The sequence below is a fragment of the Petaurus breviceps genome, unplaced genomic scaffold (assembly GCF_028583685.1).
Source record: "Petaurus breviceps papuanus isolate PSGF00001 unplaced genomic scaffold, PetGlider_PUasm1.0 685, whole genome shotgun sequence".
Classification (NCBI taxonomy): Eukaryota; Metazoa; Chordata; class Mammalia; order Diprotodontia; family Petauridae; genus Petaurus; species Petaurus breviceps.
The window spans coordinates 2,685,823-2,712,987 of NW_027186455.1; the positions used below are offsets into that span (position 1 = coordinate 2,685,823).

At 38.3% G+C, this 27,165-nt stretch overlaps 1 protein-coding gene across 1 annotated transcript in view; it reads right to left on the minus strand.

Moving 5' to 3' along the window:
* The window catches only part of LOC138174075 (alpha-1-antichymotrypsin-like), a 33,624-nt gene extending 14,528 nt beyond the window's left edge, over positions 1 to 19,096 (minus strand). The window contains exons 1-4 of the mRNA XM_069104222.1: positions 18,951 to 19,096; positions 12,488 to 13,140; positions 4,529 to 4,802; positions 374 to 521 (exon numbers count right to left, since the gene is read on the minus strand). Of these exons, the coding sequence (XP_068960323.1) occupies positions 374 to 521; positions 4,529 to 4,802; positions 12,488 to 13,140; positions 18,951 to 19,096 (1,221 nt within the window). The remainder of the gene's footprint in view (positions 1 to 373; positions 522 to 4,528; positions 4,803 to 12,487; positions 13,141 to 18,950) is intronic.
* Positions 19,097 to 27,165: the final 8,069 nt, after the last annotated feature.

Genomic DNA, 27,165 nt, shown 5'->3' on the forward strand with positions numbered 1-27,165 from the left:
CCTGTGGCAAGTTTTCCTTATCTTTACATTAATAATTCTTTCACTAGGTATTTCAAAAGGTTATTGTGATGAAGATACTTTGTTAACCTTGAGTGGTATATGGATTATTACTATATTCCCAGGGAGACAGAAGGTATTGGAAAACATGGGTTATAATAATAAGCTATCTTATTCTGGGTTCTATGGAATCTACAAGAATTGTAGGAGGCCATGGGGTCCATAGGCATATATTGTTGTCATTATTTATACCACTGTACTGTTACCAACATGTCCATGTTCACCCACCTTACCAAAGCAGAATTCAATATCCTGTCCACCTCAATCTATGCACCTAAAAACTTGAGAAGGAATAATTTAAAGTTGTTGAACCTACTTTGGAAACTTTGAGGTTGTTTTGTCCAGTTATTCCAGAAAGATTAGCTCGACTAGTAAAGACTTCCTCCATCCCCATTTTGGGAAGTATCTCCTCTAGTTCATAGCTACTAGAAATGGAAAATTTTGGCAAGAAGAGGTTGATCTCTCTGTGAAAAACAAGCAAACAAACCAAAGAGTGAGAAAATAGCACTATGACCATTTTATTCTTTAGCACCTTTGGAATGCGTAATCCCGTGAAAACATTTTAATATTCAGTTTAACAAGTAGTTATTGAACACATTAGGACCCTAGAAAGAAACTCCTAGAGCTAGAAGTGAATTTTTCAAAATCAAAAGGGCCTTCAAATCTTAGTATGTTAGTATGTCTAAAGTTAGAGTTAGGCAGCTAGCATCTTCATATCATGGAATGTTAGACCACATATTTTGTATTGAATCCTCTCTTATATTCTGCTGTATACACAGACATGTTCTTTTTTTCTTTTTTCATATTTTATTTAAATTAAAAATGAACAAAAAATTCAGAAACAACATCTCACACTATAAGAATGTCAGAATTGAAAAGGGCCTTATAGAAATTGAATGTTAGAACATAAAACATGAAACATTATAGTTGTAAGGTACTTTAGAATACAGACCATTAAAGCAGAGAATTTAGAATCAAAAAAGTCTTAAGGAATTCCTCTGTTTAATCCCCTCATCTTAAAAGGGGAGAATATGTGATGGAGAGATTATGATTTGACTAGGGTCACAGATTAGAGTAGCAAGCATTGTAAAGAAAATACATAGGACATAGTTTTTGCCAGACACCTAGATGACACAGTGGATAGAGATCTGGGCTGGGAGTCAGGAAGATCTGAGTTCAAATCTGGCCTCAGATGCAACCCAATTGTGTGACCCATGGCAAGTCATTTAGCCCCTGCCTGCCTCAGTATCCTCAACTGTAAAATGACGAGAACAATAGAAACAACCTCCCAAGTTTGTTGTGAGGATGGAAAGATATAATATTTGTAAAGCTTAGCATAGTGCCTGGCACATATTACACGATGCATAAAAACAGCTATCATCATCATCATCATTATTACCCTTAAAGAATCTATTCTTGGAAAGAAAAAACGCAGTATAAAAACTCTGATGAACACTAGAAGACTATATTTGTTAAGAGCCCAAAGAGTGATACCAACCTACATGTTATTAAGGTTTGGAGGAAAGAATCCTTTGAAGTATTCAAGGTAGACTTCAAAAAAGATAGGGGAACTACCATTTTAACCTCCCCATAGAAGTTACCTTGGATGGGGAGTTAAGTGGAAGAAAGGGCAAGTGGGTGCTTAAACCTTCAGAAAATGCTCGCGCATGCCTGTGCGTGTGTGTGTGTGCATACGTGAGTGTATGTGTCCATCTATTTCTCCTTCATAAGACTACCAAAGACACAGAAGAGAGATCTATGTCCATGTGTGTGTTGCTTGGGCCTTAATAATTTCTATGTCCTAATCTCCCTTCTAGCTCTAGAAGCCTGTTCCAACATTCTGTGAGCTAATATCTCCTCCAGCTCCAGCACTATTATGCCCTATTATCTAACAGTCCATGTTCTAAGAGACGCTCTAATTCTGACATTCTCTCTTCTTAAAATTCAATTTTTATCTCCTGATCTTTATGAAAAGTCTCAGGTTGCTGGAAGCCACCTTAATACAGTCCTCACTAAATCAGATTTTTGAAATGTTCGCACTTTTAGAAGAAAAGTGCAAAATAATTAGTAACAGGGATTTTGTTTAAAAGGAAAAATTGCCTCCAACATTAGCTCTAAGGTTAGCACAATTTTTTCACTTTCTGCATATTTGGTTGACTTTCATATTCCGAATGGTGACAATTAGAATCTGCAAGAGCCTGACTGATGTATAAGACAGTCTGTCAGTCAATTAATATTTAAGTATCTACTATGTGCCAGGTGCTGTGCTAAGCCTTTACAAATATCGTATTTGATCCTCACAACTCTGGGAGGGATGTGTTATTATCCTCTCCAATTCCAGTTGAACAATTCTCCTTCCTTTTTTCTTTCTTTTTTTCTTCTTCCTTCCTTCCTTCCTTCTGTCCTTCCATCTTTCCTTCCTTCCTTCCTTCCTTCCTTCCTTCCTTCCTTCTTTCCTTCTTTCTTACCTTTCTTTCTCCCTTCTTCCCTCTTTCCCCTCTTTCTGTCCACATAGGGACTCATAGCTTTACATTTGGATGTTCTACCAAAAAGAATATAAATTTTGATTGCTGAAGCCTTACAAGATATATTGGGGTTTGGTGGCTAATTTTTTTTACTCCTCTATAATTATTTATTCTGATATTGAAATGAAAATGGGACAATTAACTCTTTTGTCCCATGTAGTTTCATTAATGTTTTCTTGAAATAGAGCTCTGGAAAGCTAGGCTTTGATAAAGACATTGGGATTCAAATGAAACTAATTGACAATAACTTAAAACCAAATCACTTTGGCTCTCGCTGATTGGCCAATCCTAGGTCCCAGCACAAGCCTGACTTGTTTTTCATTTGGGATTTGGTGGTTCAGAAGGAGTGAAAATAGTTATTGTTTCTGTTTTGGTCAGAAACTTTGAGGGTCTTCCCCTCCAAGTTTGATTTTTGTAGTGGACAAACTAAGGCCATCTTTTGTGTCATTGCTTATGTTCCCTTCAATCACTTAATGAGTGTTGACTCAGACAAACTAAGACATGGAAAAGACTTTAGCTCAAAAAGGCCAAAGTCTCTCATTGCAGCTGAGGTCATCTCCAGTCCTCCTGTGTCTTACCACTGGACTCAGATGACTTGGGAGGGAGAGCGAGGATGGGGCACAGGTTACTGAAATCCAATTCACTTGCAAATCAAGACATCAAACTCCTGACTTCATTGGTCCTCTTTGAAAGTAAAAGACAAATAAAAGTCTGTGTGTTTTTAATCTAACGATTATATTTGTATCTCCTAACCCCCTGCTCCCCATATGTCACACATAGTAAGGGCTTGACAGGCCTTTTGTGAATTGAAAAATTTAGAATGTCTGAGGTGAAAGAAACTTTAGAGACCCATCTATCTAGTCAAACCCACTAGTTGTTGTTATATAAGTCCAGAAATAAGTAACAATGAAGTCATCCCAGTAGTAACTGATCTAGAATTAGAACAAAGATCTTATGAGCATTCTCTGCTCTGCTCCTGCCAACTGAATTGCACTGAAAGAATTAATTAAATTGAATAAAATAAAACTGATTTAATTTTTAATTTGTTGTGGTAATAGATGTACAACTGAGTTATTGATGAGTTCATTTCCTCCCTCTGGGTATTGGGAATATTTTTTGGTTTCAAAGAGTAGTAAAAACATAAATAGTCCAAGGATGGGAGGCAAGAACTGATCTCATTCTCCAGAAAAGGCCACAGTTCAACTTCATGGCCAAGGGGAAAGAGCTCTAGATTGACAGGAGACTTGAGATGCAGTAGAGATTCTGACACAGAATTGTTGAGTGACCACGGCCAATTACTTCATCCCTCAGTTTAAGTATAAATTAGGGAAATACTATCTACCTCTCCAGGTTGCCAGGAGGCAGTACTTTGTAAACATTAACATTTTATAGATTTGTGAGTTTATTTATTTATCAGACCTATTACGCATCTCCCAATGACATGACTTAGGTTCCTTTTTAATGCAGTTTTTTTGTAATTTAGTTCTGCTGTATGTCAGAAAGTCTCCTGAATTTGTAATAGGTTTGTATCTCTGGTAGTAGTAACCTTGATAAAGTCATTTTGGTTTTTGAGCCTCAGTTTCTGCATCTGTAAAATGAATATATTTGATGACTTCTAAGGTACTCTCCAGCTCAAAAGTCTATATTGTCTTTTTACTCATAAAAAAAGAATTGGAAAGGCACATGTCAGTTTTCAATTGATGCCTTAACTGGGGACAATCATGCCCGGAGTATATAAGAGGTGCAAAAAGAAACAGTAAAACACCTAGGCTTATTACTTCTTAAGATTTTACTGAGGGCTGTTATGGTATTTACAGTAAAGCAGGATGCTAGAAAATAATGGAGTAGTTAGGGATGGAAAGGACATTAGAACACAGATTGAAATACGGAATGAGTGATAGTAAAACTGGGTTCTACCCTGGAGATTAAGAACAGTGGATAATTACCTTATTTGGAGTGAATTTTTCCACTTTTTCAATACTTCTGGGCTGAGAGCATCTTCAACATTCTTCATTTTGTTTTCTTCAGGAAGAATAAAAAGTGCCGTAGCATCACCTATGTACTTCAGCTCTACAACTGTGCAGAAAAGCTCTTCGTCTTGGAAAACACCGGTGTAAAATTCATCTTGATGCATCATGGGAATTTCAACAGTTTGGTCTTTACTCACAAAAAACTTACGCTTTCTAGTGCAAAGTGAATTAAATGGTGTTTGCCACTTAGCTTGAGAGAGGGAAGAAAAAAATACAGGGAAACTTTATACACAAGGGCCATTTTATAGTACTATTTACAGACAGGACAAGCTAACCTGGATATGTCTAAGCCAGGGGCTCTTGACCTGTTTCTTTGTGCCACAGATCCCTTTGACAAAAACCCAATGAAGCCTGAATAATAATTTGCTATCTATTTTTACAATTTCAGAAAATGATAAAAGTCAACTAGAAATTAAAAAAAATAATGTACTTTTTTATCCAGTTTTATGAAACCCCTGAAATCTCTCCAAGGACTCTGGACTAAAGGCTAAGAATCCTTTCTTTAAATTGTAGATTCACAAAAACTTTTTTAACCTAGATCCTAATAAATAATCATTTAAATCACTCCTTCTTTTCCTCACTGCATCATTTTTCCTGCTCCACAGTTCTTGTTGCCATGAGACAGAGGAAATTTAGACAAGAAATAAGAAAAAAGGCAACCCCCCGCCCAAAAAAAAATCCTGGACCAAAGGATCATGGGATCATAGATTTAGGAACAGAAGGAACCCTTGAATGACTTTTAGCACAGCCCCATCTTTTTCCTGATGAGGAAGATGAGCCTCACAGTGGTTAAATGACTTGTCCAAGCTCAACAAGGCATTCAAGTGCAGAGCCAGGGTTTAAACCTCAATTCTCTGTCCAGAAATCCAACATTCTTTCTCTTTAGCCATGCTACCCTTTTGGAGAATATGGAAACACTGAAACAAATGGTCATAAATTTGGAGCAAGGAGCCATCTAGTCCATCTGCTTCATTTTAGAAAACCTGGTCCATTTTGTCAGAGATAACATCAATTACAGGTCAGTCAGCTGAATGAAATTAAGTAACGGGATGTGCAGAGAAAAGAATGGGGATGAGACTATAGGTAGAATATGAGAAACAGGACTGGAATCAAATCTAGAAAGATAAGTGGCTCTAAGATAAGGAGAATAAGTGAACAAGCATCTGCTACATGTGAGGCACTTTACAAATATTCTGTCATTTAGTTCTCACAAAAGCTCTGTGATATAAGTGCTAATATTATTCCCATTATAATTGAGGAAATTGAGGTAGAAAGTAGTTAAGCAACTGGAGACCAAAAGTAGAGTCAATGGATGGAAGTTACAAAACTTGATTTTGGTTTGAAATAACGACAACAGGATCTTTCTGATGATCAGACATGCCATAGTGTAATGAGATACTTTGGTAGGTAGTGAGCTCACTATCATAGTTGGACACTTGATTATTTGTTCTGACTGTTGTGCAGAGAACATTCATGAACTTCATGAACTCTAAGACATATAAGTCTCCTTCCAATTTTTCAATTCTCCAATTAGCCTGTGCTTCCAAGTTCAGTGCTTACCTCTGTATACCAGCACCCCCATCCTCGTCCAGGATGGTTTTGGAGAACAGTGAGGTTAAATGGAAGATCATTAATAAATCCTGGAGATGAGTCCATAAACCACCACTTCACAACCATGTGACTGAGCAAGGCATTTCTCCTTAATGGGTAATGCAGGAATGACAATCCCCATACTGCCTCTTTAGGACAGACATTTGTTAGCATCAGTAGAACTAATAGATCCATATTACTCTATGAACGTTAGCTATGTTACTCCCCCTGTCCTTGAAATCCCTTTGCTACCAGCAACACTGTCCTTGACATCACTTTATAGACAAAACAAGGTTTAGCCATAACTGGAGTCTTTGGCAATTCTGTGGGCACAGTGTTTGCTGGATCTCTGAGATTGACTAAATTGTTATCTCTAAGCTATAGTAAAGACTGAAGAGCTAGAGACCCATAATGGGCTGATCTGAAGCAGCCTGACAGGATAGGTTGGCTTTGTGGCTGGGGTAATCCTGCCAAAGCAAGCTCCCTCCTGTCAGAACAATTGCTGGCCATGTAACCAGCAAAAACCCTACCAAAAGAAGGAGACCTCCAAGGAAGATCTTATCCTAGGAAAGCAGAATGACCTTAGTGGACTGATTTGAAAGCTGATGGATAAAGTAACAAATCATGGCTTTAGAACATTGACAGCAAAGCAGGCATCCTTCCTCTCTTCAGGAACCTGGTGGCATTGGAGACTGGCATGAGGTACATTCTGTTACTCATGGCCAATGTACTCATTTGCTTTATTTGCTTAATTTCTTTTTACAGAGGAGATTCTATTGATGGCAAGAAAAGCATTGGGGGAGTGTGGCTAGGTGGCACAGTGAATAGAGCACCAGCTCACAAGTCAGGAAAACATGAGTTCAAATCCACACTCAGACACTTAACACTTACAAGCCGTATGACATTGAACAAGTCACTTAACCCCAATTCCCCTGCTTTCTATTATAAAGTCTATTGTAATGTGGAATCTATTATCATCACTAATAAGTCAGGGATCATTTAAGCTCTTACTGCCAAGTACCCTGTGAAGTACTGGAGATAAAAAGGGTGATAAGAATAGTCATTGTCTTCAAAGACTTCCCATTCTAATATGGTGAATAACATGGAAAAAACTAAGTATCTACAAGTTGTTCATTCATTATCCTTTACACTTGAAGAGGACAAAATGACATCACAATGTCAAGGACAAAGTACAGCACGTCTGATTATATGACTAGATGGATGGTAATCTCAGAAGGGAAGGTACAAGCAGCTGCAGAGCCTGGGAGGGCCTCTTATAGAAGGGGGAATTTGAAGATTCAGAAGATGGGTCTTAAAGAAAGTCAGAGAAGCCAGGAGGTAAGAGGTGAGGAAAGAGAGCAGTACAGGCATGGGGAATAAACCATTGCACAGGCTTCAATTAGGAGAGGGAGTGTCCTGGGTGAGGAACACCAAGTAAGCCAGATTAGCTGAATTTTAGAGTGTAAGAAGGGGAGTCAAATGTAAGAAGACTGGAAAGGTGGGAAGGGAACAAATTGTGAGGGACTTTAAATGTTATACAGAGTATTAGTCTAGTACTTAATATTATATATAATACATATAATGTATAACAACAGAAATTAGAATTATGAGTCTCTCTCTGATCAGTCTCATCCCTCATTCTCAATCTACCTTACTGTCTGGATTGATATGAGTCTTAAGCATTGGAATTAAGCCAAGGAATACATTTCCACACCTACTTACAAATGAATCAGATTGGCAGAAAGAGATGCTACTTCAGCAGTTTATTCACCCACAAGTCCTAGAACTTCAGCACTTTGGGAAACATAGGGCTACAGCTGTCACATGGACATCGGGGAATGTGCAGGTACATTTGGAGGCTGACCGTGTGGCTGTGGGGATCCGATAAATACTGCAGCAATGGCATTTAACTTTTACACAGAGGAAATGAATCTAATCACAACATTGAGGTATGGCCTGGAGATGAATAGAGTAGAGACAAATGTAGAACTTGACTGATCAAATCAAGGGAGTCAGAAATCATACTCTTTCACCTGAGATGCATTAGCCATTCTAGGGATACATGATCCCCAAATGGAGAAGATGCACAATTAAAACTATAAAAGAATGACTGTTTTACTTCAACAGGTATTATCCCCACTTTACAGATGAGGAAATTAAGACAAGGAAAAGTCAAACCAAAGGCTTAGAACTACACAGTGAGTCAGAGATGACATCCAAAGTCTCCTAAATCCAAGATCCTGGCTCTTTTCTTTTGGGAAGGTTTCTTCCAACTAGTCCATACTGTGCAGCCCAAAGCATGAAAGTAGCAGATTGGTGGTAGCAGAAAGTTTATGAAAAAACACATAGACGTCCATGGCTAGGGTGAAGGAGAAATAATGAGAAAACAATGATAGATGTGAGCTGGGCCAAGCACGGAAGGAAATGTGGATGATAAGAGGAAGAGTTGGGGCAAGTACTCTCTGAGAAAAGAGGAGGAGAAAAGAAAAGATTGGGTGACATGAACTAGCCTGAAAATAGAGGCACAATTTGGGGTGTGGAAGTCAAAAAGTTTCATCTCTCTGATGAACTGACTCATTCTTGGAATATACTCCCTTGTCACTTCCTAATCTTAGAATCTCTAGCTTCCTTTAAAAACTCCATTCAAATACTGCCTCCTGCATGAGGAATTTTCTGATCCCTCTAGTTGCCAGCATTACCTCCTATGATTATCTTCTATTTATTTTGCATGTATTTTCATATATACATATTAATTTATTTACTCGTTCATTTCTTTAAATTCTTTTTGTTTTCCCTGAAAGAATTTAAGCTCCTTGATTCCAATACAATAAATGACATTGATAAATGCTTTTGGATAGACTGATTGATTTCTTCCACTACTAACATTTCATTTTCTATGATTATAAGAATATAATGGAATAGAAAGAGTATAATAATCCTTCCAGTTGTAACATAGGTTCTAAATTGTAACATTCTACATCCTATGACTCTAACGTCTCTTCCAGTTTGGAAATGTTACATTCTGTAACTGAAGCCCTTGCTAATTCTAACATTATCTGGGTCTCAACTGAGTTACTTCTCAAAATGAGCTACTTCCAAGCTCCCATGCTCAACAAGGGATGTGTCCATGCTATCTTCTTCAATTGAATGTAAAGTCTTTGAGAACAGGAACTGTTCTCTTTGTATGATAGCATCTATAGTTCCTAGGACAGAGTAGATGCTTAAGAAATGCTGATGGATGCCGCTGTAGCTATACCATGAGCAAACTTGGAATTAAACTAAACTACTAATCACAAACTATAATTGGTTAAATTGAGAAAGAAAACAATTCTTCCCATCTGGATGTGGTCCATTTTTTCCGTCCCCAAATTCTAAAAACTAACTGAAGAAAGCACATTGGCCTTACAAGTGGTTTACGTAATCATATAGCTTTATATATATATATATATATATCAAATAGTTTATATAATCATTGGCTAAGCCAATCCACAAATATCCTGTGGTGCTGGACCCTACGCTTTATTGTTGAAGTATTGGCAGTATTTATTAAATGGTAACATATTTATCTTTTATGAATCCAGCTTCTAGAAAACACCAAGGAGGAATCATTGAAGAACAAAGGTATGGTATAAAGAAAGACAGCTGGATTTTGGGTAAGGAGATCTAAATCTATGTGTGATAATAAATGGGTCACTTAAACCTTAAGCTGTAAAGAAAAAAGGCCACAATATTCACAGATCTACACATAAACCTTGAGCAGATGCTATAGATAGACAAAAACCTAGAAACAGGATTGAATAGAAGATATTATTGGATCAAATTTTGGAAATTCTTCCACGCTTCCAATGATCCAAAGCCACTCTTTCACCTAAAAACCAATCTCTTAAACCCCAATTATATCCTTCTGATGAAAACATATGAAAATAATGGACAATAATGTCTCAAAAAGTCATTATTTCAGGTGACCCTCCGGAGAGAGGACATAAAATATATGAATGAGTGTATGCACTACCAGAAAGAGAAGTGAGCTTGTCATGTTGTAAGAGGGAGGATTATTAAAGAAAAAAGCCAAGTGTTGCTCTACTAGTCACAACATAGACATTGAAAAAAAGCTGTTAATCCATTAGGTTGACCCCTTTATGGAAGGTCTATGGAAAGAGTTGCATAGAATCAAGAAGTATGGGTGGGTTGTTATCTGTACCAAAGAGGATTAAAATGTCCTAGAACCTTAATCCAGAAGTGGGATTTATGTTATAGGAAGATAGTGAGAAAAATGTGCTGAATACTTAAAATTATATACAATTGTAAGTTATAATTATTACCAGGAAAGTAAATAAAAATGAATTACCCATGGCCAATCATCTCAATGTTTCCAGGAAGCTATAAACCAAGGGAACAGAAAGTTAGTGTGAGGGATTTTGAATTAGAAAGATTGTCTACTGGATCTTTTATTGGAAGCACCATTGGTTAATGGAAGGTAATCATTGTGGTCCAGGTTTCATGGGTTTTGGCCATATAGGTCCAGAGAGAAGGTTGTCCTGATTTCATCTTGAGGTAAAAAGCAGAGAAGCCAAAATTTCACCTATGGGGCAGAACCAGTTCTAAGCAACTAAGTTGTCTTTGACAAGAGAGAATTTCAAGGGACTGGAGTAAAAAATAGGAATTTTTTTAAATCTGAATAGTGAAGGTCTTCCTGCAAAGGGATATAAATGCTTCTGTGGGCTCATATCATAGAGGTTTAAGGTTGAGGAAGATGACTTCAAACATTTTGCAAATAACCTGAATACCAGGAAGTCTACTCTTTAAGAAAGTGAGAAGAGAAAGAAAAAAAGATGTCTTGACAGAATTCCAGTCTCCTAACACTTTTAATGTAGGTTGGCAACACAGATTAGCCTTACCTAATGGAGACTAAATTTGATGGAAACCTAGAGCAAGATCCAAAACCCAATCCAAATGGGACCAAGCCAACTGCCCAGGAGGAGAAGGCCTGAAGAGGAGTTCAGGCCATCAAGGAAGAGGAAACTAAGAAAGACTAAGTCCTTTTACATTTGTATCAAGTACCAGAACTAACACACAACTTGATGCCTTACAAACATCCTATTCATCCATTCTCATGACCCCTTCTGTATTACACCTAGGATCAAATCTTAAGTCCTATGTTTAGCATGTAAAGCCTCCCATGACCTGGTCCTTTATTCCTTTCTAGACTTACAATTTACTCTCTTTTCTGTACCCTACAGTCCATCTCTACAGGCCTTCTTGCTGTTTCTTGTTTAATGTCTCATTGCCCATTTCCATCCTTGTCTTTGTACTGGGTGACCCACTTGCCTAAAATATTCTCATTGCTCACCTCGTTCTTTTAGTTTCCTCCAAAATTCAGTTCAAATACTGCCTTCTACAGGAAGCCTTTCTCAGTTCTCCCAGCGATTAATGACTTTCTCAGCTCACCTTTCATTTATTCTGTATAAATCTTTTATTCACATAGCTTTTTTGTTTTCTCTGTGTGTGTGTGTGTGTGTGTGTGTGTGTTTTGTTTTTGTCATGCTATTTCCTCTATTCCAAGCTAAGTTTCTTGAGGACAAGGGCTGTTTTGGATTTCCTTTGTATCTCCAGTGCTTAACAGAATGCCTGGCACATAATAAGTGTTTTATGAACTCTTGTTGATCAACTGACCTATATATAGCCTGGAACAGTAAGTACTGGAAGATGGTTTGATTCTCAGATCTGGCACTTAATTCATGTGTTACCTTAAACAAGTCCCTTTACCTTACTGAGTCTATGTAGATGGCCTGTTTATAAGGACTGTCCCAGCTTTAATGTTCTATGATCCCATGGTTACAGTAACAAAAAAAACCAAAATGAAAATCTGCAAAAATCACTCTATGTCAATTGTCAAGGTGTAAAGCAGAAGTCTAGGGAAGACTACATCCTCTTTACTTTTTTTTCCCAAATTGATCAGAAATCTGACAGCTTTATGCAGTTCAACTGCCTTAATTTACAAAAACAAAAACAACGAAACCAGACTCATTGGGGAAAGTGACTAGTCAAGAGCCATTGAGATTCAAACCCAGGTCCTGTAACTCTAAATCCATGAGTTTTGATCATGAGGACCCTAGGCCAAGAGGGAAGATTGTGCAAGCAAGAAACTGGTAGAAGACTCCAATGGAACAAACCCAGGGGCTTGCCTGTAAGAAAAGATGTGAAGTCATGGGCCTTACAGTCTTAGAAAAAAAAATTTCCCCTTGAGAAGAGAGTAAACCACCCAAATAAACCCATAATTCTTACCTTTAAAGAACATGTAATTCACAAGAATCATTACCGTGTCTTCATCAAGCCTGTCAAATAGTTTCTCGATTTTCCCTTGGGTTTGCTTCTTGACATAGTCATTTATCTGCTGTGTTGCCAAATCAGAGTTCTGGAAGTTAACAGGGAAAACTTCTGCTGAATACAGAAACTTGCTGTCTTCCTGGAACTTGTCCAGCAATTCCAAACTTTGTTTGATAAACAAGGCATTGCCAGTGCTTAGTTGGACTGTGTTGTTGGAGAGATTGAGGGAGCTTATGAGTTGCTGAAAGCCTCTGTGGATTTCAGCCTCTGGGGTCTCTGTCAAGCTGAATCTCAGACCCTCTAGGATCTGAGTCTGGGTGCTTCCTCTGGCCCCCAGAGAAAGGAGAGCAAAGGCAATTGATATACTCAGGGGAGAGAAAAGGATATTCTCCTTGCTGTTTTCTAAAATAAGCTTCTTGTGTAGAAGTAATGTAAACTCAGCATTGTCAGTGTATAGTGGTGGAAATTCTGAATTCATCCTACCAGGTTGCCCCTCCAGGATCGGGTCATAAATCGGAGCTTTCTCTGGGTTGGGAGAACACAGCTCAGTGACAGAATATAGCCGCAAGCAGCCCCAGAATATAGGCAGGATACAATCTTCCACCTGTAATCTGTGGAAAGGAAACATCACTGAAGTTACTGCAGACACAGTGCTAGTAAGGACTGGACTTGGCAGCTATGTGGTGCACTAATAGACCAGGGGGTGAGGAACCTGTGACCTTGAAGCCACATTTGCCTCTTCAGTTCTTCAAGTTTGGATTCAGTGAAAGGGCCGCACTTGAACACTTAGAGGGCCAAATGTGACCTCAAGGTCTGAGGCTCCCCACCTCTGAGATAGAGTGTTGAATATGGATGCAGGAAGACTCATCTTCCTGGGTTCAAATCTGACCTCAGATACTTAGTAGCTGTATGACTCTGGCCAATTACTTAACGGTTTGCCTCATTTTCCTCATCTGTAAAATGAGCTGGAGAAGGCGCTGTTGCCATCACCAGTCCTTGATTTACTTTCAAGGTCAGAGATAGCTGTAGAAAAAAACTGTGAAGTTGTCTTTGGCCCTTCCCCATGAACTCCTTTTCCTCCTTCCTCGTTCTCCATTCTATCCTCTCATTTCCCCATAAACCTGAATCTCCCTCCCCTAGTATCTCATTGCTACTAATACCTATTAAGATATTCATTGATAACTGAAGCTTGGCTTAGTGCATGACCTTTCCCCACTGGGATATTTGCATTTAAATCAGGGTTAAAGACCAAAAGCCTTTGCAAACTCAAAGGAATTGATTGATCATTCTTTAGGCTTAGGACAATGATGGGATGCATTTCAAATCATGATCTATTCCTAAAAATACATAGAACCAGAAGGGATCTCAGAACTAAGCCATCTCATCTTCTGATGTTATAGATAAGGAGGAAACTGGTGCTCAGGAAAGTTATGACTTTCTGGAGATCAATTAGATGCTTCATTATAGAGCCAGAGCTAGAAGCATCATTAATGTAATTTAATTTTTAATTCTACCTTAATGCTGAAAGGGACTTTGTTATTATGGTTCAGCCACGTCTGACTCTTTGTGACCCCAGGGACCACACTGTCTGTGGAATTTTCTTGGCAAAGATGTTGGAGTAATTTGCATTTTCTTCTCCAATGGATTAAGGCAACAGAAGCTAAGTGACTTGATTGAGGTCACACAGCTAGTAAGTGTCTGATACTGGATCTGAGCTCAGGTCTTCCTTAATCTGGGCCCACTGCTGCATCTACTGAGCCATCCAGGTTCCTGAAAAGGATAAAGAGACCTCAGATATGATCTAATCCATGACTTCACTTAACATTTGAGGAAGCTAAGGCATAGAGAGAGGAAAGGACTTACCTAAGGTCACACAGTGAGCCAGTAAAAAACAAGGATTAAAACCTAGCTCTTCTGATTCCTTATTTCTTATATACGCCCCTCCTCCTGGGCACCAGATTCATTTGTTTCTGAGAAATTGATCACTTCCCAGGAGATCAAACAAGTTCTAATTTCAAGGGCAATGCAACTCAGTGCGTTATGCTCAATCAAACAATATATCAGCAGGCATCTACTGAGTAGAAGGATGTGCTGGCAAGTGCTTTAACAAGCACCTCTCCCAGGAAAGAAAACTTATACTCACCACATACTTTTAAGTTCAATCTGCATCACTACCATGTTTTCTATCACCTTCTTTACTTTAGACGATCGAAGTTAAATTAAACCAAGACCTGATTTGTAACTTGTGCAATAAATGCTTGTGCTAAAAATTTAACAGTAGGTTCTCCCAAATTCATAGCACACCTGAATTAAGTGTTTACTGTGTGTCAGGCACTGGGCTGATTTCTAGGGATAAAAAAGCAAAAATACAACAGTTTTGTTATTCGAATATCAGCAAAGTATTCTATCCTTACATCATCTTTAATGTAAGGTGCCTGCTGTAAGGAAGGAAGAGAATCCTGGTCTTCACCTCCAGGTTAATGACAGTGAAAATTGTAAATGAGCATGTACAGTTTAAAATTCATTGTTCCATTTACATCACGAAGATGATTCCATTCCTCACGCACTCAAAAACAAAGTCATCAGTAGGGAGCCTGTGTCACTTAAAAAAAAAAGCAAAGATCATATTCAAAATAATTTTGCCATCCTGTGCTTACAAAAGCAGGTTACTTTGGTATAGGCTAGTCCTCAGGAAATCATAGACACCAAAGGACTCAGAACTGGAAGGAATTTTGGAATATAGAATGTTAGAAAACGAAATACAGACTGTTAGAAACTGAAGGCACCTTAAACCAAAGAATGTCAGAATTAGATCAGACTTGGAGTATAGAATGTCAGAACCAAAATCACTAGCGTTGGGCAGGCCCTTAGATCATTACACTTGATCTTATTTCCATATCACCATATGGTTTACAAAGCATTTTTCTCATAACAGCCCCAGCAAGGCAGGCAAAGCAACTATTAATACAGATATTTTATGGATGAGAAACCTGAGATACAGAGTCACACGTCTAGAAAAGTACCCCGCTTTTCTGCCATCACCGCTTCCCTTTAGTTACTGGCAGAGCTTAAATGAGAAGAGAGTTTTTTTGTTGAATGAACTCCTGGGATGGCCTAGAAATTCAATGGAAAAAACCTTGAATTTGAATCATGATTCTATTACTTTAATCGGTTTAAATTTAGGTAAGTTGCATTCTGACCCTTGGCCTCAGTTTCTCCATCTGTAAAATGCATCACTTGGACCAAAGTACCTTTCAGCTTTGATATTCTCTCATACTATTAACCCAAATATCAAAAAGCAAAGAGATTTACTTACTTGAGCTGAGAGCATTGGAAGAGAAAAATCTTACTTACCACTCACTCCCAAAGCAAACTGAGCTGCTCACTTTGTTCACTGCCGATCTTCACTCTGATTTGCCACCAGAAAGAGCTCCTCCCCCAGTTTATTAAACAGAAAAGGAGACAACACAGGGACCTGTTTGTGCTGACCTTGGCAAAGGGATGATTTCCAGTAACTTCATCTACCCATTTATCTGCCTCTCCCTACATAGACCCTGTGTGTTTCATAATGTAGTTTCAATTTTCCATAGATCTCAACCAGAGAGAAAGATTTCCTCAGAGAGCTACGGGAATACAAGAAGAACAAAATCTCCTAGTTACCTAATCCTTATAGGCAAGTAGAAAATGAAGAAATTTTACATATTTTTGTTATCTTCGCCAGATTGTTAATAAATTAGGGACTGTTTCTGGCTCAATGGGGAAAATTATATAAAGTACGCTTCTATTAACTGTTTGATTCCTAAAGGTACTGAGATTTGTGGTTAATACTTATTTTTTCAAGCTTGATTTTGATATGTTCAATGTCTGACAGTTAATTTATTGGATGAGAGAATCAGAATCCTAAGAAGTCATAGAAAATCAGATGCAAAAGGAACATTGGAAATCATCTTCTCCAATTTTTTCATTTTACAGATAAAGAAACAGACCAAGACAGGGAAATGACTTGTGGGAGTTAGAGATGTAGTTTAAACCCATGCCTTCTGTCCCCTGATAAATGCAGGACTCTCCCTACTACACTGAGTTATTCTTGCAAACTTTCAATCACTATTTAAATGCTAACTGGTATTAAATAGACTTTAGGGTTTGCAAAGTGCTTTACATGTCATCTCATCTGATCCTCCCAACAACCCTGGGAAGTAGGTAGTACTATTATTTTTCACATTTTATAGATGAAGCAACTTAACTTAGGATGAGAGCTAAGTGATTTGCCCAGGGTCACACAGCTTGTCTGAAGCAGGAATTGAACTCAGGTCTCCTGAATCTAAGTCTAGCACCCTGTGTACTGACAGCTAGATACAGTATCCAAGACAAAGAAGAACTAGCCCCACTATCCTTTGCTCTGATCCTATCCTCTCTAGAATACTATATCCTACTCTGGGCACCAGAATTCAGGAAGAACTTTGATAAATTGGGGTCTCTCCAGAGGACAGCAGCTAGGATAAGGCATGGACTGCAGAGGTACCAAACATGGATCCGCTGAAAGAACGGTGAATCTTTAACCTAGAACATAATTGGTGTCTCCAGATATTGGAAGAGATGTTCTTTGAAAGAAATTTTAAATTATTCTCAGAGGTGTCTGGAGGTAGAATAGGAACAGATAGGTGGAAGGTACTGAAAGATTTCAGAAAATGCAAATGCAGCATCTGCTTTGAACCAAAACATGCACTCACTTACATGTTGGGACTCACAGAGGGCAGCTACTGATTGCATTAATTCTGTGGGTCTGTGTCTCCAAGCACTGTGGTGCAGAACTCTACATACTGTTTCCCATTAATAGTCAACTGGGTTAACAATGTGAGTTTTAGAAATATTTTTTATTCTTAATTTCAACGCTAAAAGCTAAAGATACACACAGGAAAAACCCCAAATAATTCTATGTGAAACCATGAATGTCTACTTCATACTACCTTTTTTAACTATGAAATGTATAATATACAAAATATAACACACATACACACACATATTAAAACTAAGGGACAGCTAGGTGTTGCAATGGATAGTGTGCTGGGCCTGAAGTTACAAAGACATTTTCCTGAGTCCAAAACTGAGCTCAGATGCTTACTAGTCATGTGACCCTGGGCAAGTCACTTAACCCTGTTTGCCTCAGTTTTCTAATCTTTAAAATGAGCTAGAGAAGGAAATGATAAACCATTACAGTATCTTTGCCAAGAAAATGCCAAATGTGGTCATGAAGAATCAAATATGACTGAAATGACTAAACAATAGAAAATAAAAACATCCTCTAACATATATATCAATACATACAATAAATAGATGACACAATATATAAAATATTTTTATTAAGTATATAATACATTTTATGTATTACTTTCCAAACTTTTCTGTTTGTGTGTGCTTTGTTTTGAACTGAGAAGTCTTTATATTCTTTTCTTCTTTTGCTTTTTAAATGGGGGAAGGCAGGGCAATTGGGGGTGTGACTTGCTCAAGGTCACATGGCTGGTATGTGTTAAATCTCTGAGGCCAGATTTGAACTTAGGTCCTCCTGACTTGAGGGCTGGTGCTCTATTCACTGTGCCATCTAGCTACCCGAAAGTCTGTACATTCTTAAAAATACAACTATGCAATTATGATCTTCAGGGAGCATGGGGAGCAGGGGAAGGGCAGATTTCTATTGCAAGTACTGTTTCTTCTCACTCTCTCCCTGCTTAAAAACTTAGGGAAACAGAAGGAGAAAAAGTTCTTGTAATAAGTAAGATACGATAAGTCCAATAACTATCCATAACCAAAAATGTTTATCTCTTTCTGAACTCTGTTTCCATTACCACTCTGTCAGTACATGGGTAACATATTTCCCCATAAATCCACTGGAGACAAAGTTCGCTGTTGCATTGATAGAGTTTTTCATTCTTTCTGTTTGCTCAGTTCCCAGCCTATTTGTTGACTTTTAACTCTTTGCTAAAGTCGGGCTCTGCTTCCAGAGTAGAGGGAACACATTCCCAAGCTTCAGGTGTTTTGTGCAGCTCTTTTAGAGGTAATTCTGGGGACTTGCAAGTTTTCAGTTGTTCACAGGTAGTATGATCTACAATGGTGAGTTTATTACTCACCTATACTGTGCACTGGTCTTTTAGGGACCACAAGCACTCTTTTCCACTCCAGAACTGTGACCTGGGTCCCCACTCCCCAGCAGCCGCAAGCTCTGGGGTGCTAGCAGTGCTGCTTCTGGGCCTGGGACTGAGACCCAGGACTGCACCCCAAATCCAATATGGGCAAAGCAACAGAGTCCTGCCTCCGGTGCTAGTAAAGGGCCCCTGTAATCTCCCTCTGACCAGTCGTCCGACTCCCTTGCCCTCTGTGGGCCTAGAGCTCTGGAAGCAGCAGCTGATGCCACTGATTCAGTCACCCTGAGGCCTGCTCCGAGTTTTCTGGGGCCCCGTCTGTGCTGGTGCAGCCTGAGCTGGAGTGTGCTCCTCTCTCATCCTGCTGCAAAAGACCTTTTTCCTGATGACTTTCTAAGTTGTCTTGGACTGGAAAATTGTTTCCCTCCATCTTTTTGTAGCTCTTGCATATGTGTCTTTATATACATATATGGATGTGGATCCATTGCACTCTATGTTTATACACACATTTAGCAGATATATTTCTGGACATAAAGAAGTGGCTGAATATAGACAAAAGGTCACTGAATCCTCGCTACAAATACATCTGTCTCAATTTCCTTATCACTGTCAAAGTAACCATCGTACCCCCAGTTATCCAGGCTCACAAACTTGGTCTCATCCTCAACTCCTCACCAGCCCTCACCTCACATACTCAGGCTATGGCCAAGTCCCATCCTTTCTCCTATATGATCGCCTCTTCTCTGACACAGCTGCTGTTGGGTGCAAACCATCATCACCCCATCCCTGGACTATTGTAGTAACCTTCGGTTGCTCTCCCTGACTCGAGTCTCTCTCCCACTCCAGTCATCCTCCCCTCAGCTGTTAACAACCAGTCTTCCTGAAGTGTAAGCCTGAACACTGTCACCCTCTACACCATTCAATAAACTCCAGTGATTTCCCATTACTCCAGGTTCAGATATAAAATCCATTTTTTAGTCGTTGAGGAACTGACTCCTTCCTACTTTTCCAGTCTTCTTAAATTTTACTGCATTCCATATATTCTGAAATCATTGATTTCAGTGCCATTGATCTTCTTTGCCCATTGCTACAAGTAAATGTGCATCCTATGGTAAATTTGCCCTTTTGAAAGCAGTATTTGTAAGGTCGTTTCTCTTTGGTTTTTTTTTTTTCTTTGCTTTCAGCTAAATTCTGCCTCTCTGTAATTTTCACTTACTACTCTTCATTGTGGTCATTAGGGATAGGAGAAATCTAATTCAACTGCTATGATGCTATGAATGAATGTCACTTCTTCCCAAGGGACATACTCTTCTTCCCAATGTAGTGGTCCCCTCCACTAAAGGCATGATCACCTTAGCTGGAAAGCATAACAGAAAAGCTGTATTCCAGGGATAGGTCCTTCAGCTGAGTCCTTTTTCCACTGTATCATACTCTTCAAAAGTGGTCCACTGGAAGAATGAAAGATTGAAAACCTCTAGTCTAGAGGTGACATTATTCAAATCAATATTGAACCAGGTCCTACACAGAATAAAAAGCATTATGCTTCATGTTCCTTGCCATGGAATGTTCTCATTTAAAATGAAGCTGAGGGTAAAGTGATATTTAAGGTCTTTATAACACTTACATTCTATATTCTAAGGTCCATTCGAAGTCTAACAGTGTAGGATTTTGTGTTCAAAAACTATTTTCAAGGTCTCTTCCAGCTCTACACTTACATTGTTTGCTGGATCCCTTCTTTGTTCATTTCCCAACTGCCTGGCTATTCCCCTTACTTCCAAAAGAATCATACTTGACAGTCATAAATAATTAACTCCCATTCAACTGCTTGCTTTCCCACCTCTCCCCCATCCTAGGATCTTTTCTACTAACTCCCATTCTCACCTCCTATCACCTTTTTTCATGATATTATAGCCATTTGTGGTAAAAGGGAACTTACATATCATCAATATATGATCTTTTTAAAAATGAAGGAACTGATGGTCAGAGAGGGAAAGTGACTTGCATTCCCACAAGAAGGTCAAAATTCAAAAATAAAATGTTCTCAGTCCAAATGTAACATTCTTTCCATTATACCATGCTGCCTCATTCTACTCTAGTCTACCCCTTCTCCAGTGTCCACTCCAGGCTATGGTGAATTATTTAAAACCATGATTATTATATTATAAATTTAGATATTATTTTTATATATAAATAATATAAAGATGAATTATAAAATATATTATATATAAATTATTATTATCACTGCTACATCAGTGAGCATTAACACTCTCACCATGGAGCCTTGGGCAAGTCCCCTCCCTTCTCTGGGTCGTAGTTTGGAGAATTTCATTAAGTGATCCATAAGCTCTCTTCAGACTCTTCTGTGTTCCATGTTCTCACATCATATTAATAATAACAATAAACATATTTATATATTGCTTTAAGGTTTGAAAGAACTTTAGAAAATATTTTCTCTCTTTATCCTCACAACAACTATAGGAGGAAGATACTATTATAATCCCTATATTTTTAAAGATGAAGAAATTGAGACGGGAAGAGGTTGAGTGGTTTGCCCAGGGTCACACAGCTAGCAAGTGTCTAAGACTGAATTTCTGACTCCAAGCTCTAGCACTCTATCCACCACACCACCTAGCTGCCCCCTAGTTATGGAGTCTTATGACCACAGAATTCTATGACCCCCCTTAGTAAAAAAATTGGTACAGAACACAGGACAGGTGTAAACCTTTACCGAGGAACATTGTAGTTTAAATACATTACAATTTAAAATACATTGTCCCTTTTGCATGATGAAGAAGTTTCCATTCCTCACACCCTCAAAAACAAAGTCATCAGTAGGGAGCCTGTATCACTTAAAAAAAAAAACAAAGTTCATATTCAAAATCATTTTGCCATTCTGTGCTTACAAAATCATGTTACTTTGGTATAGGCTAGTCCTCAGGAAATCATAGACACCAAAGGACTCAGAACTGGAAGGTATTTTGGAATATAGAATGGTAGAAAATGAAATACAGACTGTTAGAAACTGAAGGCACCTTAAACCAAAGAATGTCAGAATTAGATCAGACTTGGAGTATAGAATATCAGAACCCAAATCACTAGGGTTGGGCAGGCCCTTAGATCTTTACACTTGTTCTTACTTCCATATGACCATGTGGTTTACAAAGCATTTTACTCACAACAGTCCCAGTAAGGCAGGCAAAGCAACTATTAGTACAGACATTTTCTGGATGAGAAAACTGAGGTACAGAATCACACGTCTAGAGAAGTACCCCGCTTTTCTGCCATCTCAGCTTCCCTCTAGTTACTGGCGGAGCTTAAATGAGAAGAGAGGATTCTTGTTGAATGAACTCCTGGGATGGCCTAGAAAGTCAATGAAAAGACCTTGAATTTGAATCATCATTCTACTACTTTAATATATTTAAATTTAGGAAAGTTGCTTTCTGACTCTTGGCCTCAGTTTCTCCATCTGTAAAATGCATCAGTTGGATTAAAGTATCTTTCAGTTTTGATACTCTCTGATTCTATTAACCCAAAGATCAAAAAGCAAAGAGATTTTTTTTACCAGAACTGAGAGCATTGGAAGAGAAAAATTTTACCACTCACTCCCAAAGTAAACTGAGGTGGTCACTTTGCTCACTGCCGATCTTCACTCTTATTTGCCACCGGAAAGAGCTCCTCCCCCAGTTTATTAAGCAGAAAACCGGACAACATAGGGACCTGTTTGTGCTGACATTGGCCAAGGGATGATTTCCAGGAACTTCATCTTCCCATTTATCTGCCTCTTCCCCACATAGACATTAAGGCCACTTATTTATTATTGAAACTGTGGGTTTCATAATGCATTCAACTGTATGTTTCATAATGCATTTTTCCACATTAGATCTCAGCCAGAGAGAAAGGTTTAGTCAGAGTGAAATGGGAAAACAGGGAGAACAAAATCTATTAGTTACCTAATCCTTATACACAATCAGAAAATGAAGAAATTTTAATTTTTTGTTTACTTTGTATAATTTTTGTGGGGAGCATCAACTTTTATATTATATATGTATATATAATATATAACAAATTATTTGTTAAATTTTGGTTATCTTGGCCAGATTATGGATAATTTAGGGACTGTTGCCAGTTCAATGGGGAAAATAATGTCAAGTATGCTTCTATTAACTGTTTGATTCCTAAAGATATTGGGTTTTGTTGTTAAAACTTATTATTTTTCAAGATTTATTTTGATATGTTCAACATCTGACATATAATTTACTAGGTGAGAGAATCAGAATCCTAAGAAGTCATAGAAAATCAGATTAAAGAGGAACATTGGAAATCATCTTCTCCAGTTTTTTCACTTTTCTGAGGAAGAGACAGACCAAGAGAGGTGAAATGACTTGTCTGAATTATAGGTGGAGTTCAAACCCATGCCTTCTGTCCCCTGATATATACAGCACTCTCTCTACTACACTGAGTTACTCTTGCAGACTTTCAACCACAAATTAAATGTTAGCTCGTATTATATAGACTTTAGGGTTTACAAAGGACGTTATAAGTTATTACACTATGTCTAACACTAATCCTAACCCTAATCCTAATCCTAAATTCTAAACCTAATCCTAACTCTAAATTTAGGCACTAAACCTAACATTAAGACAAACACCAACCCAAACCCAACATTAACCATTACCACTAAACATTAACCTAATACCTAACCCTAATTCTGTAAAACCAATAGTAATTCAGCCACTAACCATAATGATAACTATAACCATAACCCAACTATAACCCTAAATCTAATCCTAATTACAGCACTAAATCTAACCCTAAGTCTAACATTAAGCTTAACCTTAACCCTCAAATTAACCCTAACACAAACCCTAAGCATAATTGTGACGCTCAATCTAAACCTAAGACTAAGCCTAAGCAAAAGCCTAAGCTAAACCATAACAAGAACCCTAACCCTAACCCCAACACTGAACCTAAATCTAATTCAAGCACTACCCAAAACCCTAACCTTAAACTTAAAGGTAACCTTAAACTTAACCCTAAATCTAGCACTAACCTAACCCTAAACCTAAACCTAATACTAACCCTAACAATAAAACCAATTACAGAAGTAACCCTAACTATAACCAAAACTCTACCCATAGCCGAAATCTAACCCAATCCTAACCTAAATCAAGCCCTAACCTTAACCATAATTCCAGCACTAACCTTTACCCTAACCATAACCCTAATACTAACCTTAAACCTAAAACTAATACTAAACCTAATCCCAATTATGGCATTAATCCTAACCCTAACTCTTCTCTTAACCCTAGCCCTAACCCTAACACAAAATCTTCAGTAAACCTAACCCTACTACTAATTTCATCAATAACTTTAAGCCTAACCCTAACTCTAATCCTAACCTTAACCCAAATCCTAATCCTAACCTTAATCCTAACCCTAATTCAGGCAATAATAAACTTAATGCTAATACTAACCATACCTCTAACCTTAAGCCTAAACCAATGCCTAATTCTGGGACTAACATTAACCCTAACCCTAAGTCTAATTCAGGCACTAATGCTAAACCTAACCCTTTCTGTAAACATAACCCTAAACTAAACCTAGCCCTAACCCTAATTCTGGCAATAAACCTAACCTTACCCTAATGTTAAACCTAATCTTAAAATTAATCCTAACCCTAATCCTCACCCTAACCCTATGATTAACCCTAACCACAATTTTAATCCTAACCCTAAGGCACTAGCCCTTAACCTAGCCCTAATTCTAAAACTAACCATAACCCTAAGCCTAAACATAAATCTAACCTAACACTAACCCTAAAACTCACCCTAATTTCAGCACTAGCCCTAAGCCTCACCTTAAGCCTAAACTTATCCCTCACCTTAACCCTGTCCATAATCATAAACCTAACTTTAATCTTTATCCTAACCCTAATGAAGGCACTAACTCTTACCCTAATCCTAACCCTAACCATAACCCTAACCCTGAAAACAACTAAAACAGAGTTTTCTGATAAGTGAATCAGAGTCAAATGAACATTTAAAATTTTTTTTTAATTTATACCATTCACTCATAAGGTTTTGAGTTCCACATATTTTCTACGCATTTACTGCCCCCTCCCTTAAAGAGCATGAAATCTGATATAGGCTATACATAGTCAATCCTATTAAACATGTTTCCACATTAGTCATGTTGTGAAAGAAGAATCAGGAAAAAAGGGGGGAAACAACAAGAAAGAAAAAACAAAAAGTGAAAATAGTATGCTTTGATCTACATTCAGACTCCATTATCCTTTCTCTGGATGTGGATAGCATTTTTCATTTTGTGTCCACACTATATAGTGAATTTTTATAATGTCTTGAGCTAAATGAATGTGATTATGCCTGGGTACAAGAACACACCTCTTTATATGTGAATTAGATCTAGGGACCATGGCTAGCTAGGGGCAGCAACTGTCTTGAATCTCAGGGTGGGGACCTGAGAAGTAGTTAAAGCCAGATTGTGTGGTTAAATGAGGACATGCCTGCTGTTCAGTGGGGCACATAAGGATAGGAGGGAGTGGTCTTTTAGCCCAGCAGACATAGAGGATCAGTAAGAAAGGTCTGTATCACTCAGGTGAAAGGGCATTCCATGAGAGGAAGCATGCCAGCAAGCCAGCATCAAGCCTCAACTCAGCAAACCAATGGGCAATCCTAAGCCCCAGTGTGAGAGAGCAGGTAAATACCAACACCAGGACCCCCAAGTGCCTTAGCATTACCAAAGAACTGGAAGACTCCAGCTCTGAGAACCACTTCATGCATCAGCATTGCCCAGGACAAACAGGCATCCTACAGCATGATGAGAAAGTAACCAGATCTCCACTTGCTTCAGCACAGTCCAGGGCCCACAGGAACTCTCCAGTCACCAAACCTCCATGTGCTTCAGTGTAGCCCCAGCAGAATGCAAAAAAACCTCAAGGGGCCTCAACACACCGAACACTACCACTAGGACACCAATTCAGCACCAGGTAAGCTACCAGACCCTTACAGTCTCCAGAAACACCAGCTACCCCCTCAACACAGCAACAGACATGGGGGTTCCCCCATGGACCTCCGGGCAACATCATCACAGCACCAGGTAAACAGTCAGTGCCTGCAATCAGTGGAACAAGAAGCCTGAGACAGAGCCCCTTTCATTCTGGGAGCAAAGATCAAATTGAAAAGAAAGGAAAAAGACCAGAAAAAAAAATAAGCAAACAACAAAAAAGAACCTGACCATAGGAAATTATTATGGTGAAAAAGAGGGCCAAGATAAAAACTCAGAAGATGGCAATAAAGGCAAAATACCTATGGGCAAAACTCCAAAGAAAAATGGAAAGTGGTCTCAAGACCAGAATGGAAGAGGTTAAAAAAGGAGTTTAAAAATATAGAAGAGAGGCAGGAGAAAAATTGGGAAAAGAAATAAGAGTGATGCAAGAGAATTATGAAAAAAGAATCAAAATGAAAAACTGCTTTATAAGATTGGCCAAATGGAAAAGGAAATACAAAAATACACCAAAGAAAACAATTCCTTAAAGAGTAAAATTGGCCAAATGGATAAGAAAGTACAAAAGCTAATTGAAGAAAATAACACCTAAAGAGTTAAAATTGAACAAGTGGAAGCTAATGATTCTATAAGCTAATAAGAATCAACAAAACAAAATCAAAAGAATGAAAAAAAATGGAAGAAAATGTAAAATACCTAATGGGACAAACAACTGACTTCAAAAATAGAATTAGGAGAAACAATATCAGAATTACCAGACTATCTAAAAGCCATAATCAAAAGGAGGACCTGGACAGCATCTTTCATGAAATCATCAAGGAAAACTGCTCTGATGTCCTGAAACCAGAGGTCAAAATAGGCATTGAAAGGAAAAAATCCACTGATCACCTCAGAAAAGAGAAATCACAATAAAAACCCCATGGAACAGTACAGACAAATTTCAGAACTACCAAGTTGAAATACTGCAAGTGGCCAGAAACAAACAATCCAAATATCTGGGAGTCACAATCAGGATCACACAGGACTTGGCAGCTGCAGCATTAAAGAACTAGAAGTCATGGGATGTGATATTCCAGAAGGCAAAGGAGCTAGGACTACAACCATGAATCACTTACCTAAAAAAATTAAGTCTAATACATTAAGGGAAAACGTGATCATTCAATAAAGTAGAAGGATTTCAAGTTTTCATAAGGAGAAGACCAGAATTAAACCAAAAATAGGACCTTCATTATCAAGACCCATGTGATAGTAATGGAATATAAAGATCCCCCTGTATTGGCTTGGTTTTCAAATTGATTGCGTTAAAACCCAGAGCTTGTTAATCCCACCTGTGGGATGGACTTGTTGACGTGAAAAGAGAGTTCTGAACTGGGAGGAGCTGGTGACGTAGATTTGGAGAGACAAGAGAGAGGCAGAAGAACTTTTTGGAAGCAGCACCTCGTGGAGGCGGAGAGAGACTGATAGAATTGCTGGGGG